The sequence below is a fragment of the Narcine bancroftii genome, chromosome 4, assembly GCF_036971445.1.
Source record: "Narcine bancroftii isolate sNarBan1 chromosome 4, sNarBan1.hap1, whole genome shotgun sequence".
In the NCBI taxonomy this organism is placed as follows: domain Eukaryota; kingdom Metazoa; phylum Chordata; class Chondrichthyes; order Torpediniformes; family Narcinidae; genus Narcine; species Narcine bancroftii.
In genome coordinates, this window is record NC_091472.1 from 91,989,874 (window position 1) to 92,002,660 (window position 12,787).

Consider the following 12,787-nt stretch of genomic DNA (forward strand, 5'->3'; position numbering starts at 1 on the left):
GCCACTGGAATATAAAGGTCAAAAAAATTTTTTCTATCCAGACATAAGTTTTGAACTCCTGAAGAAGAGGAAGGAGTTCAATACAGCAAAAACGATCTTATGGAAAAAAGGATATAAATTTATGTTAAAGTACCCAGCGGTACTTAAAATAGTTATTCCAGGGCAACAAAACAGACTATTCTCGGATCCAGAGGAAGCAAGGAAATTTGCAGAATAACTACAAAACAAGCAGAGAGATGAAGACATGTAATGAGAGTAAAAATGACCACGAACTATATGTATGTGTGTAAAGGGGTATATGTGTGTATATATATATATATATATATATATATATAGTGTGTATACATGAATATATCCTTATTTAGAGGAAATAGAGTATAGACAAGAATTAATAAGGGAGGGAAAGGGAATAGAGGGATTAAGGAGGGAATTAAAAGAGTGACCTTTGTTACATATGAAAAGTGAAATCTTTTCTGGGGGGGCTGGGTGGGGAGGAGTTACGGTCACTACAAAATCAGTTGACGTTTGCGAGTGAATTCGCAAATCCAAATAGAGAGGGGATATGTGGTTGCCCGGTAAGGGATAAAGGGCAACTCATGAGGGGGAGGGGAGAATGGGGTTAAAGAAGTTTTAAATAGGAGAATAAGGAAAATGTTTGATGTTTTAGAAATGTTGTCTTATAAAGTGTTCAAAACAAGAAAGCAGAAATGGATAAGAAGGAAAGGTGATGATGGAGAAACGGAAAGGGAAGATAAACAAAGTATGAAATGGCTACGCTGAACTATATGACTTTAAATATTAACGGAATACATAACCAAATTAAAAGGAAGAAACTGCTAAATTTACTGAAAAAAGAAAAAATTGATATAGCATTTGTGCAAGAAACACATTTAACTGAATTGGAGCACAAGAAATTAAAGAGAGATTGGGTAGGACATGTAACAGCAGCGTCGTATAATTCAAAACCAAGAGGAGTAGCTATATTAATTAGTAAAAATGTGCCATTTAAAATAGAAGAGGAAATAATAGATCCAGCAGGGAGATATGTAATGATAAAATGTCAGAATTATTCAGAGTTTTGGAATCTACTCAATGTATATTCACCTAACGAAGAAGATCAAAAGTTTATGCAAGATATTTTTTTGAAGATAGCAGATACGCAAGGGAACATATTAATAGGAGGGGATTTCAACCTGAATTTGGATTCAAATATGGACAAAACTGGGAAAAAAATTAACAGAAAGAACAAAGTAACCAAATTTATAATTAAATCGATGGAAGAAATGCAACTTTGAGATGTATGGAGGAAGCAACATCCAAATGAAAAGGAATATTCATATTACTCGGGTAGACATAAAACATACTCAAGAATAGACCTATTTTTGTTATCAGCTCGTATGCAAGATAGAGTAAGAAAAACAGAATATAAAGCTAGAATATTATCGGACCATTCACCCTTGATATTGACAATAGAGTTAGAGGACAACCCTCCAAGAATGTATAGATGGAGATTAAACTCCATGCTACTTAAAAGGCTGGATTTTAGAGAATTCATTGAAAGACAAATTAAAATGTACTTTGAAATAAATACGGAATCAGTGAGATAAGTTTATACTATGGGATGCAATGAAAGCGTTCATTAGAGGGCAAATAATAAGTTATGTAACCAAGATGAAGAAGGACTATAATCAGGAAACAGAGCAGTTGGAAAGGGAAATAGTAAATATAGAAAAAGAATTAGCAATGAAGGAAGATACAACTAAAAGAAGAGAATTGGCAGATAAAAAAATAAAATATGAAACACTACAAACATATAAGGTGGAGAAGAACATAATGAAGACAAAACAGAAATATTATAAACTAGGGGAAAAAACGCACAAAATTCTAGCATGGCAGCTTAAGACAGAACAAGCTAAGAAAATGGTATTGGCATCAAGGAAAAAAGACAAAAAAATCACATATAATCCAATGGAGATCAAGGAAAACTTTAGAGAATTCTATGAACAATTATACCAAACTGAAAACGAAGGGAAAGAAGGGAAAATAGATGAATTTTTAACTAAATTTGAACTACCAAAATTACAAATAGAGGAACAAAATAAATTAACAGAACCATTTGAAATAGTAGAAATACAAGAGATAATAAAAAAATTACCAAATAATAAAACACCAGGAGAGGATGGATTCCCAATAGAATTCTATAAAACATTTAAAGATTTATTAATTCCTCCCCTCCTGGAAGTAATCAATCAGATTGATAAAACACAAAGCTTACCAGATTCATGTAAAACAGCAATAATTACAGTAATACCAAAGCAAGGGAAAGATCCACTCGCACCAGCGTCATATAGACCAATATCATTACTTAACACAGATTATAAGATAATAGCTAAACTATTAGCAAACAGATTAGCAGAGTGTGTACCTAAAATGGTAAATTTAGACCAAACTGGATTTATTAAAAAAAGAGGCACAACAGACAATATTTGTAAATTTATTAACTTAATTCATGCAGTAGAAGGGAGTAAAGCGCCAACAGTAGCAGTTGCTTTAGACGCAGAGAAGGCCTTTGACAGAGTAGAATGGAATTATTTATTCAAAGTATTGCAAAAATTCAGTTTACCAGAGAAGTATATTAATTGGATTAAAGCATTATATAAGGGGCCATTGGTGAAAGTGACAGTAAATGGATATATATCAAAGCAATTTAACTTAAGCAGGTCAACACGGCAGGGATGCCCACTATCACCCTTATTGTTCGCGTTAGCTATAGAACCACTAGCAGAATTGATAAGAACAGAAAATAATATAAAAGGGATAAAAATAAAAGACAAGGAATATAAAATCAGTTTATTTGCGGATGATGTTATAGTATACTTAACAGAACCAGAACTATCAATAAAAGAATTATATAAGAAATTGAAGGAATATGGAGAAGTGTCGGGTTACAAGATTAACATAAATAAAAGTGAAGCAATGCCAATGAATAATGCGGATTTCTCAAAATTTAAGAAGGAATCACCATTCAGATGGCAAATGCAAGCAATAAGATACCTAGGTATACAAATAAATAAAAATCTCAGCCATCTATATAAACTCAATTATTATCCACTAATGAAAAAATTACAGGACGATTTAGAGCATTGGATTTACCATTATCACTAATAGGAAGGATAAACTGTATTAAAATGAACATTTTCCCAAGGATATTATACCTATTTCAGGCATTGCCAATACACTTGACAGAGAAATTCTTCAAGGGGTTAAAGAAAATAATAAGGAAATTTTTATGGAAAGGGGGGAAACCGAGGATAGCACTAGATAAATTAACAGAATGGTATAAACAAGGAGGCTTACAACTGCCAAACTTTAAAAATTATTATAGAGCCGCACAATTAAGATACCTATCAGATTTTTATCAAACAAGGGAAAAGCCAAATTGGACTAGATTAGAATTAGATAAAATAGGGGAAAAGATACCTGAACACATATTATATAAATGGGATGAAAAATTGGTACAACGTAGGAGTTCTCCAGTATTACATCATCTACTCAATATTTGGAAAAAGATTCATGTAGAAAGGAATAAAACAAATTACCAATTACCAAAACTAATATTGATGCAAAATAAGTTACTCCCTTTTACAATAGATAATCTTTCCTTTAGAGAATGGGAGAAAAAAGGGATCAAAAGAATAGAAAATTGTTTTTCAGGAAATAGATTATTATCCTTTGAACAAATGAAAGATAAATATAATATAACTCAAGATACAGTGTTGGCATATTACCAATTGAGATCCTACTTGAAGGACAAATTAGGAAGCAGTCTGAGGTTACCAGAGGGAAGTAACTTTGAATATGTGATTACAGATACAATGATAATCAAAAGATTTATAACAAATATGTATATTAAACTGCAAGAAAAGGAGAATGAGGAAACAAATGGTAAAACTAAACAAAAATGGGAACAAGATTTAAATATAAAGATAAAAAAGGAAACATGGGAGAAATTATGTTCTGGAACGATGAGAAATACAATAAATACGAGGTTACATATGATACAATATAACTGGATACACAGGATATACATTACACCTCAAAAGTTAAATAAATGGGACCCAACAGTGTCTGATAGATGTTTTCGATGTAAAAAAGAAATGGGAACAACAATTCATGCAATCTGGACATGTGAGAAAGTAGAAAAATTTTGGGAAGATCTAAACCAAATATTAAATAAAATTACAGAAAACAATATACCAAAAAATCCAAAGATCTTCCTCCTAAGTAACATAAAAAACAAAGAATTTGGAATTGATTTGGATGGTGCAAAAAAAAGATTTGTTAAGATAGCTCTAGCTGTAGCAAAAAAATGTATTATGTCAACCTGGAAATTGGAAGATAATTTGAAAATACAACAATGGTATATAGAAATGAATAAATGTATTCCATTAGAAAAAATAACATATAGTTTAAGAAATAATATTGAAATATTTGAACAAATATGGGAGCCTTACATGAAACACAATAGAGAAAACCTACTGAGGACATTCACTACCTAAATTAACGAAAGGAGAAGGAAATGAAAAGAATTGACTCAGTGGAATTTCTTGTTTATTTTTATTGAATGACAACATTGTTTGACTGGTTTAATGTATCTTAGATTTTGTACTTTAAATGGATGGGGGGGAGGTAGGGAGGGTGGGATGGGATGAGGGAGGGGGGGGAGAAAATGTCACTGTATATATTTGAAAAGGAAAATGTATGTATCATGGTCAATGTGGTTTATGGTGTGTAAAAAAAAAAAAAAAAGAGGAATAGAAAATAAGAGCAAGGATGTGATGATGAGACTCAATAAGGCCCTGATGAGACCTCTCTTGAGTATTGTGAGTACATTTTGGCTCATCATTTAAGAAGATGTGCTGATGTTGGACAGGGTTCAAAAGAAGTTAACTCGGATGATTTGGGGAATGAAAGGATTATCAAATGAGAAGCGTTTGATATTTCTTGGCCTGAATTCATTGAAATGAGGGGGGGAATCTAATTGAATTTTTTTAAATGTTGAAAGGCATGGACTGACAGTGAATGGTTGTTTCCCATGGTGGGATAGTCTAGGACAAGAGGGCCCAACTTGAGGATTAATGGGTGTCTGACTAGAACAGAGATGTGGAGGAATTTCTTCAGCCAGAGGGTGATAATCTGTGAAATTAGTTGCCACAGGGTGAATGTGTATGTGGCAGGCTGCACCAAAGGAAAAAACAGGTACAATACTGTTTGGGACAACACAACAGGTGGTTGCTGTGCTTACAGTGATCTAGAGAGAGAGAGAGAGAGAGAGAGAGAGAGAGAGAGAGAGAGAATGTTTTGCAGTCTTTCGTCACAGTTCTGACCAGGTCATTGGGTTTTTTTTTAGGTTTTTGTTCAGCCAGGGCATTAAAATTTGCCTATTTCTGTTTCTACGTCTTATGATTTTTTCAGGTTAGCGGGATCTAACTCGTAGAGTTCTGTTTACAATTTTTCCATCTGGAAGGTTTTCAAGATTGCTAAAGATATGAAAATAGGTTACAGAACACATTGTGATGAAGATATAGATGGACTGAAAGATTGGCCTAAAACAGCAAATGCAATTTAATTTGGGGATGTGTATGGCACTTTAGTAAGGAATTAAAAGAATGATTTCCTAAATGGAGAGAGTTGGCAAGTGAGTGAAATTCAGTGGGATCTAGCTGCTCTAGTGCATGAATCACAAAAGATTAGCACACAAGCACTTAAAAGATAAACTGCATAATGTGAAGGGTGTAGGGGATTTAAGAATAGGGAGATTGTTACATTTGTACTAGGTATTGATGAGGCCACATGTGGAAGATCATGCATCATTTTGGTTCTCTTGCCTCAAAGTGACTTTGGAGGCCATCCAAAGGAAGTTCACCAGGCCATTTCCTGGGATTAGAGGATTGTTCTGTGAAGAGAAAATGGACAGTTTGGATCTGTATTCCATGAAGTGCAGAAAGAAGAGGGGTGGCCTTGTTCAAACATATAAAATCCTAAGGGAGCTTGACAGGGTAGATGTTGAGATGGAAGAGGGTCATGAACAAGGGAATACAGAGATAAAGTAAGGTGCCACTCATATAAACCTTGGAAATTTCTTCTCTCAGAATGGAGTGAATCTCTGATGTAGTCCAGAGGGTGGTGGAGTTCAGACATTAGATGTATTTAAGGCAGTAATAGAAAAATGATTCTTTCTGTAAGACTAGTGGGGAAAAGATCTACTTAATCGGAGGTGTTTATTCTCCCACCAATCTCTACAGTCCTGTTTTGTGTGTTCCTGAGAGCATGTAGCAAATTATGCTTCATTGCTGGGCTGTTAGAAATGGAATGAGTTATCAGAGTAATGTGTGTTTCAGGAGAATTCCCCAAAGACCAATCCTGGTGTTTTTAAATTTGCAATAACCTGCAAAGCAAACTACCGTGGTGATGTATGTTGTTACTCAGAATTAATTAAGTAGATTAATATCTCTTTGAGTAAATTTACTATATTGTGGCTAATTTTATCATCTAACAACAGGCCGACATTGTAAAACTGCAGCAATCCAATACATTTCTTCGTAAGAAAATAACAGTAAGTAAGGATAGTTTTGGTTAATTCTCTGCATTTTTCAGTATGATTTCCTGTTCCCTGAATGTATTGTTGTGTTAACATAGCTTCCTTGTAATGATGAGCATATCCACTGAGGATTAACTGATGTAATGGATGACTGTTGCCTTACTGTTGTCAGTAATCAGCTAACATCTGCTGATTTTGCTGGACATGGGATTCACTAATGAGTTTAGATAATCTTGGCTTTGTTCCAGTGGTACAGTCTAACCATCAGACTCAGTAGGCATGTATTGCCATATAATTATCAATTATGCTACAAGGGCATTTATTGTCTTTTGGTGTCATTAGAGATGTTTCATTAAGCTAGAAAGTTAGCAGTGGTGGGAGATGGATTATGGTAGGTAACTTTAGATTGGGAACAGAGGTTTTTAATGAAAGATTTTGGAAGATGGCCCTGTGTATAATGTTCCAGATGGTATTTATCATTGCTGGGAGCCTACAGGCAAAAAAAAAAGATTTCAGGTTCTGAAGAGAAAAGTGATGGGCATTTACAGATCCTCTGGGATTCGTGAGGTTCTGGGGTTAAAGAAGTGCTGGTCCATGGAGATTTTCACAGGTGAGCACTCAGGTTTTGAAAAGTAGATAGGAAGTCATTAAAGGGTAGTTGTTGACCATGATTTTTTAATTCCTTTTTTGTCTGATGCCCAGCAACATAAAGTAGTTACTGGGGATACATTGATGAATTAAAGTTACTTAAAATTGGGGAGGGTCTTCCATGAATTTGGTGTGGAATTTTAACAAAACATCACAGACGAGAAAAAAGGTTCATGTAGAGTGCTTTTGTGATTTACCAAGTGAAAATTGTTAAATGATTTGGTAGTACAATGTGTAATTTGATGCATTTTATTCACAAATAAAAATTAAAAGCTTTAAATTACCATTTTTCTGAATTTAGATTCTTGAAAGGGATATTGAAAAAACTCTCAATGAACATAAAGTGACCAAAAGTATTAAAGAGTAAGTATTTTTCATCCCTGATTGTATACTTTTTCCTTAATTTATATATTGGAGTCTGTAACATACAAGTTTTGTTGTGGGTGAGTTTGATTTTTATCAAACTATCTTTAAATATCATTCAAGCTATAAACTTTTTGCAATAAGGAGTGATTATGGATAATCAGCATGTATGTGGGAAACTGTGTCTCAAATTTGATTGTGTTTAGGAAGAGGTGACCAAGAAGATTTGAGAGCAGGGAGATGGAAGTTGACTTGGAAAATTATTTTGAGCACCTTCACTCTGTCTCCTGCAATAGCAAGGACCTCCCAGAGGCCAACCATTTTAATTCCATACACCATTGCCATACCGACATTCTGTAGATGCCCTTGTATACTGCCAAACTGAAGCCACCAGCAAATTGGAGGAACATCTTGTATTCTGTCTTGGCAGTTTCCAACCAGACAGCATTAACATTGACCTCTAATTTCTATTAACCTCTCTCACAGTTTCTTTCATTCTCTCATCCCTCTGTCACCTTTCCTCCAACTCCCCACCTCTTCTTTCTCCTATCAGAGAGCTAGCTGTCTTAGCTCTCTGCCCTCTACCCCTTACATCTCAGCTTTTTTTTCTTTTCTACTCTCCCACCTGTATCCACCTATTATATCTTACCCGTTAGCCTGTGCTCCTCCCTCCTCTTCTCCCCACTCCCCATCTTTTTATTCAGGTGTCTGCCTGCTTTTTTATATTCCTGATGAAGGACTTGAGCCTCAAATGTCTTTGACAAGATCCAGCATAGCAGGCTGACCTAGAAAATCTAATAGCATGGGATCCAGGGTGATCTGGCCAATCAGAAACTGGATTGGTTTGATGATATGATTAGGTCGTAGTGGAGGATTGTACTGGTATTGGAGGCCTGTGACCAGTAATGTACTGCAGGGATTGGTGCTGGGTCCATTGTTATTCGTCATCTATAATGATTTTGAGAACAATTTAGTTAGCATGCTTAGTAAATTTGTGGCTGACACCAAAATTAGTGGTATAGTGAACAGTGAAGATAACAAGAAGATTTAGATAAATGAGGAAAGTGGATCAAGGAACAGCAAGTTGGACGTAACTCAGACAAGTGTGAGATGTTGCATATTGGCAGGACTTGAATGGTGAATAATAGGGCCATGGGAGATGGAAACTTGGGAGTGTAGGTACAGAGTTGCATAAAAGTGGTGACACAGGTAGATGGTGGTGAAGAAAAGTTTGGATGTTTGTTACTTCTACAATTTGTGTTACACTGGCATAATCAGCATGGTTTTGTGCATGGGAAACCATGTCTCTTGAATTTGAGTTTTGGAAGAGATGACTAAGAAGGTTGATGAGGACAGGGAAGCAGTTTACACTTGGTGTGTTTTACATAGATCTTTAAGCTGGAAATGGTGCAGAAAAAAATTAGAAAATGTTATTGGGACTGTCAGGCATATGTTATAAGGATAAGCTGGTATTTCTCTTCCTGTAGTGTGGAAGGCTGAGAGGAATCTTATAGAGGTTTATAAAATTTTGGCGCGTAGTGGTATTACAGCACCAGTAACCTGGGTTCGAATTCAGCGCTTTCTGTACATTCTCCCCTTGACTTGTGTGGGATTCCTTTGGGTGCTTTGGTTTCCCCCTACCCTGCAAAAATGTAGGGGTTTCTAGGTTAATTGGTGTATTTGGATGGCATGGGCTGTAAGGGACTGTTACTGTGCCGTATGTCTAAATTATTTTTTAAAAACTGCTAACCTCAAAATACTCCAACCATTCACTGTTAGAAAATAGATTTCAACAGGAAGTTGAGCCTATTATGGCATTTAATCTTCCATTCCTATGCACTAGTGTGAATCTTTTACCCTCAATATTATGCATCCCTCTAAGTCACCTGAAAATTGCTGTTTCCGAATTTCCAAGGCACTGCGTGTGACAAATATACCTATTTTAATCTAAATTTTTAGGTTGACCAGTAAAAGTAAGGAAGCTCCTATTTTATAATCGATTCTTCTGAAAGAAATAAAGTGAATCGTGCATTCATTGTTCTGATACCCGTCTATTTAATTGTTCAGACCAAGAGTGTAATTGGAAAGTAATACAGGATTTACCATTTGCTGAGTTATATTTAAGATAAAAGAATTTTTGAAATGTAGAGAACCTGTTGATTTTTAAAAAAAATAAACTTCAAAACTGCTTTTAATTTGTAATAAACATTTCTATTTTAGGAGCTTTTGGGTCATGGTTAAAGACCTTGTGGATCCGGCTGAGAATAAAAGTGCTGCCATCTCTGGATAGTGGGATATTACAAACACCCCATAATAATAAATATGTGGGCACTGAACATCCTAATATGAACAAAGTAGAAATGGCAATAATTTGATAAGTATAATTTTAACATGTTTGCAATATTCAATGAATTTCAAAATTAGATGGTACACTATAATTCAGAAAGCTCTTTCCCATTTGTGGCAACAACAACTTGTATAGCATCTTTTACATAGTAAGGCAACTTAAATTTCAAATTGGAGCTTTATTGAATAAAATTGTATAGAAGCTAATTTAGAAGTTATTTGGACAAATGGGCAAAAGTTTAGTCAGTGGAAAGCTGGCAAAGCAATGATTTGGGTGAATGCAATAATTTCAAAGCTTAGACAATAAAAGGAATACTTACCAATGGTGGGACAATTTAAAAAAAGGAAGAGCAACATACTGGAAATGGCATTTTAATAAAGTATATTTTTACTTCTTTGTACTTGAACCCTAAATCTCTTTTTATGCCTCCTTATGATCTTCTTAGTTTCCCTTTCTAGTTGTTTTCCATGATGTTTTACTCTTTTCTGTATTATTCCTTGAACAATTAACTGTATCTTTTAAAATCTTGTTTTGCCAAACTTTTCTCACAATAATGCAACAGGTTTTACTTCTAACTTATGAATGTACTTAGCTTGTGCTTTATTCATTCAGTTTTTAAAAAAAATTCTGTTCCATCACTACTTTGAGCACTGGCTAATCTGAGCCTTCACCTCTGTAATCTTGCAGAAATTGGATAATTTGTTCTTTGCTCCTCTCTAATTCTACCTTTTGGTCCATTAGTCTATCCTGTCTCACCTCATCTTGATATAGTGTTCCCTTTTTGTAGTATAATTTCAGGTATGTTGTAATTATTACCATGTCCCTCAAGATTCAGTTTTATATCTAATGAGGATTTTGAAGTTGCACCTGACACCCATGTCATAACTAGATGGCTATGTTTAGATGCATTTATTATTTTATTAAGTGTTTCACTATTGATTTGCTTTCCCAGCAAAATTGGGGAATGGTTTCTAAAATTAGTTCACAGAGAAAGCAAAAATCAGATGGGGTTGTTGGGAGCCAGCTGGAGGTAAGCGCCTTTAAAAAGAAGTGGAGCAGGACTTGGGACACAGACATCTTAGGACTATTGCTGAAACAGGAGGAATGTGGGACTCGAGACCTGGGATCGTGGGGAGTCAGCTGGAGTTAAGTGCCTTTAAAAAGCAAGTTAAGGGTTAAACAGAATGGTGATTGGTGGGAGAAGTAATTAAGTTAAGTGGCAGTGACAAATAAAGAGGGGAGCTCATGTAGAGCAGCCAGTGTGTGAGTGGCTCAGTGTAGGCTTTGGCTGAAGACGAGCTTGATTTCAATAAGGTAAGATCTTTGAATTTAAGTTAGGAAGAGTTAATGGAGACAGCAGCTACGGCAGTCAAATGCTCTGATTGCAGGATGTGGGAAATCTGGGATAGCACAACTGGGAGACTGAGTCAGGGAACTGGAGCTGGACGATCTCAGGATCATTTGGGAGGCAGTGATAGAGAGGGGCTTCAGGGAGACAGTCACCCCTAAAAGTCAGGAGACAGGTAATTGGGTGATTGTTAAGTGAGTGAAGGGAAAGAGGCAAACAGTGAAGAGCACCCTCGTGGTCGTTTCTCTCAACAGCAAATTTACTCTTTTGGATACTATGTGGGGGAAACAATTTACCAGGGACAAGTCATGGTGATCATGTCTCTGGTGTGGAGACTAGCCCTTTGGCTCAGAGGGCAATGTGGGAGAAGAAGAGCTATGGTAATTGGGGACATTGATTAGGAGAGCAGATAGGAGGTTGGATGAACAACACTGAGACTCCCAGATGGTATGTTGCCTCCAGGTGCCAGGGTCAGGGATGTCTCTGATCGAGTTAACATATTCTGGATTGGGAGGATGAGCAGTCAGGTGTCATAATCTACATAGATAGGAGTAGGGATAAAGATAGAGTAAGTTCTGAAGAGGGAATATAGGGAGTTAGGAAAAGAAGTTAAAAAGCAGGACCTCGAGGTGGTAATCTCAGAATTGTTGCCTGAGCCACGCGCCAGAGCTTGTTCTAGGGGAAGGGGCTATGGTGTTGCTGCCTTTATTAGAGGAATCAAGGGGGAGGAGCCACTGGTGAATCAGCAAGGGGCAGGGCTGCCATACATCTACAAACAGTATTAACAGTGGGTCCATTACATTCACACCCTCTTTTAAAAGAAGTCCTGTGGGGTGAAGTGGGTTCCACGTCCATCAGATTCATTCTGTCTCGTGGTCTTGTCTGCCATTGTAACTGTCCCAGTGCTAGCTCTGGCTCAGCTATTGACTTCTGGACTGTCTGGTTGTTGTCGGTGGGTGGGGTGTCTGGCGACTGAACTGAGACAGTTGGGGGGTGCTGGGGTAGGGTGACATGATATTTGGTGGATGATCATGGGGGGGTGGATGTACTGGTTGGTCACCTGGAGTCCCAGGGTCTCCCGCGCGTGCCAAGTCCCAGATTGGCACAGTGTCCTTGCGCCCATCTGGGTACATTGCATTGGCATGTTTGGAGTTGGTGTGGAGGAGGTGGACCCTTTCAGCCAGTGGGTCAGACGTGGCTTCTCACATACTTCTGGATCAGGATTGGCCCTGGGGACTTAAACCAGGATGGCAGTGTGGTCCCCAACACTGACTTCCTGGGGAAGGAAAACAAGCTTTAATGTGGTGTGGCATTGGTGGCGGTGCACAGGAGGGATCTGATTGTGTGGAATGCTTCAGGGAGTTGCCAGTGGGAGACAAGCAGGCCTTTTGACCACAGGGCTGGGAGGGTGGCCTTCCAGATGGTGGTGTTCTCTCTTTCCACCTGGCCATTCCCTCAGGGGTTGTTGCTGATAGTCCTG

At 36.9% G+C, this 12,787-nt stretch overlaps 1 protein-coding gene across 2 annotated transcripts in view; it reads left to right on the plus strand.

The window, feature by feature from the left end:
- The window catches only part of LOC138760833 (uncharacterized protein C6orf118-like), a 35,660-nt gene extending 25,295 nt beyond the window's left edge, over window positions 1–10,365 (plus strand). For both annotated transcript variants that reach the window (XM_069932028.1, XM_069932027.1), the window contains exons 8-10: window positions 6,563–6,616; window positions 7,551–7,612; window positions 9,833–10,365. In XM_069932028.1, the coding sequence (XP_069788129.1) occupies window positions 6,563–6,616; window positions 7,551–7,612; window positions 9,833–9,902 (186 nt within the window). In that variant the 3' untranslated portion in view covers window positions 9,903–10,365. The remainder of the gene's footprint in view (window positions 1–6,562; window positions 6,617–7,550; window positions 7,613–9,832) is intronic.
- Window positions 10,366–12,787: the final 2,422 nt, after the last annotated feature.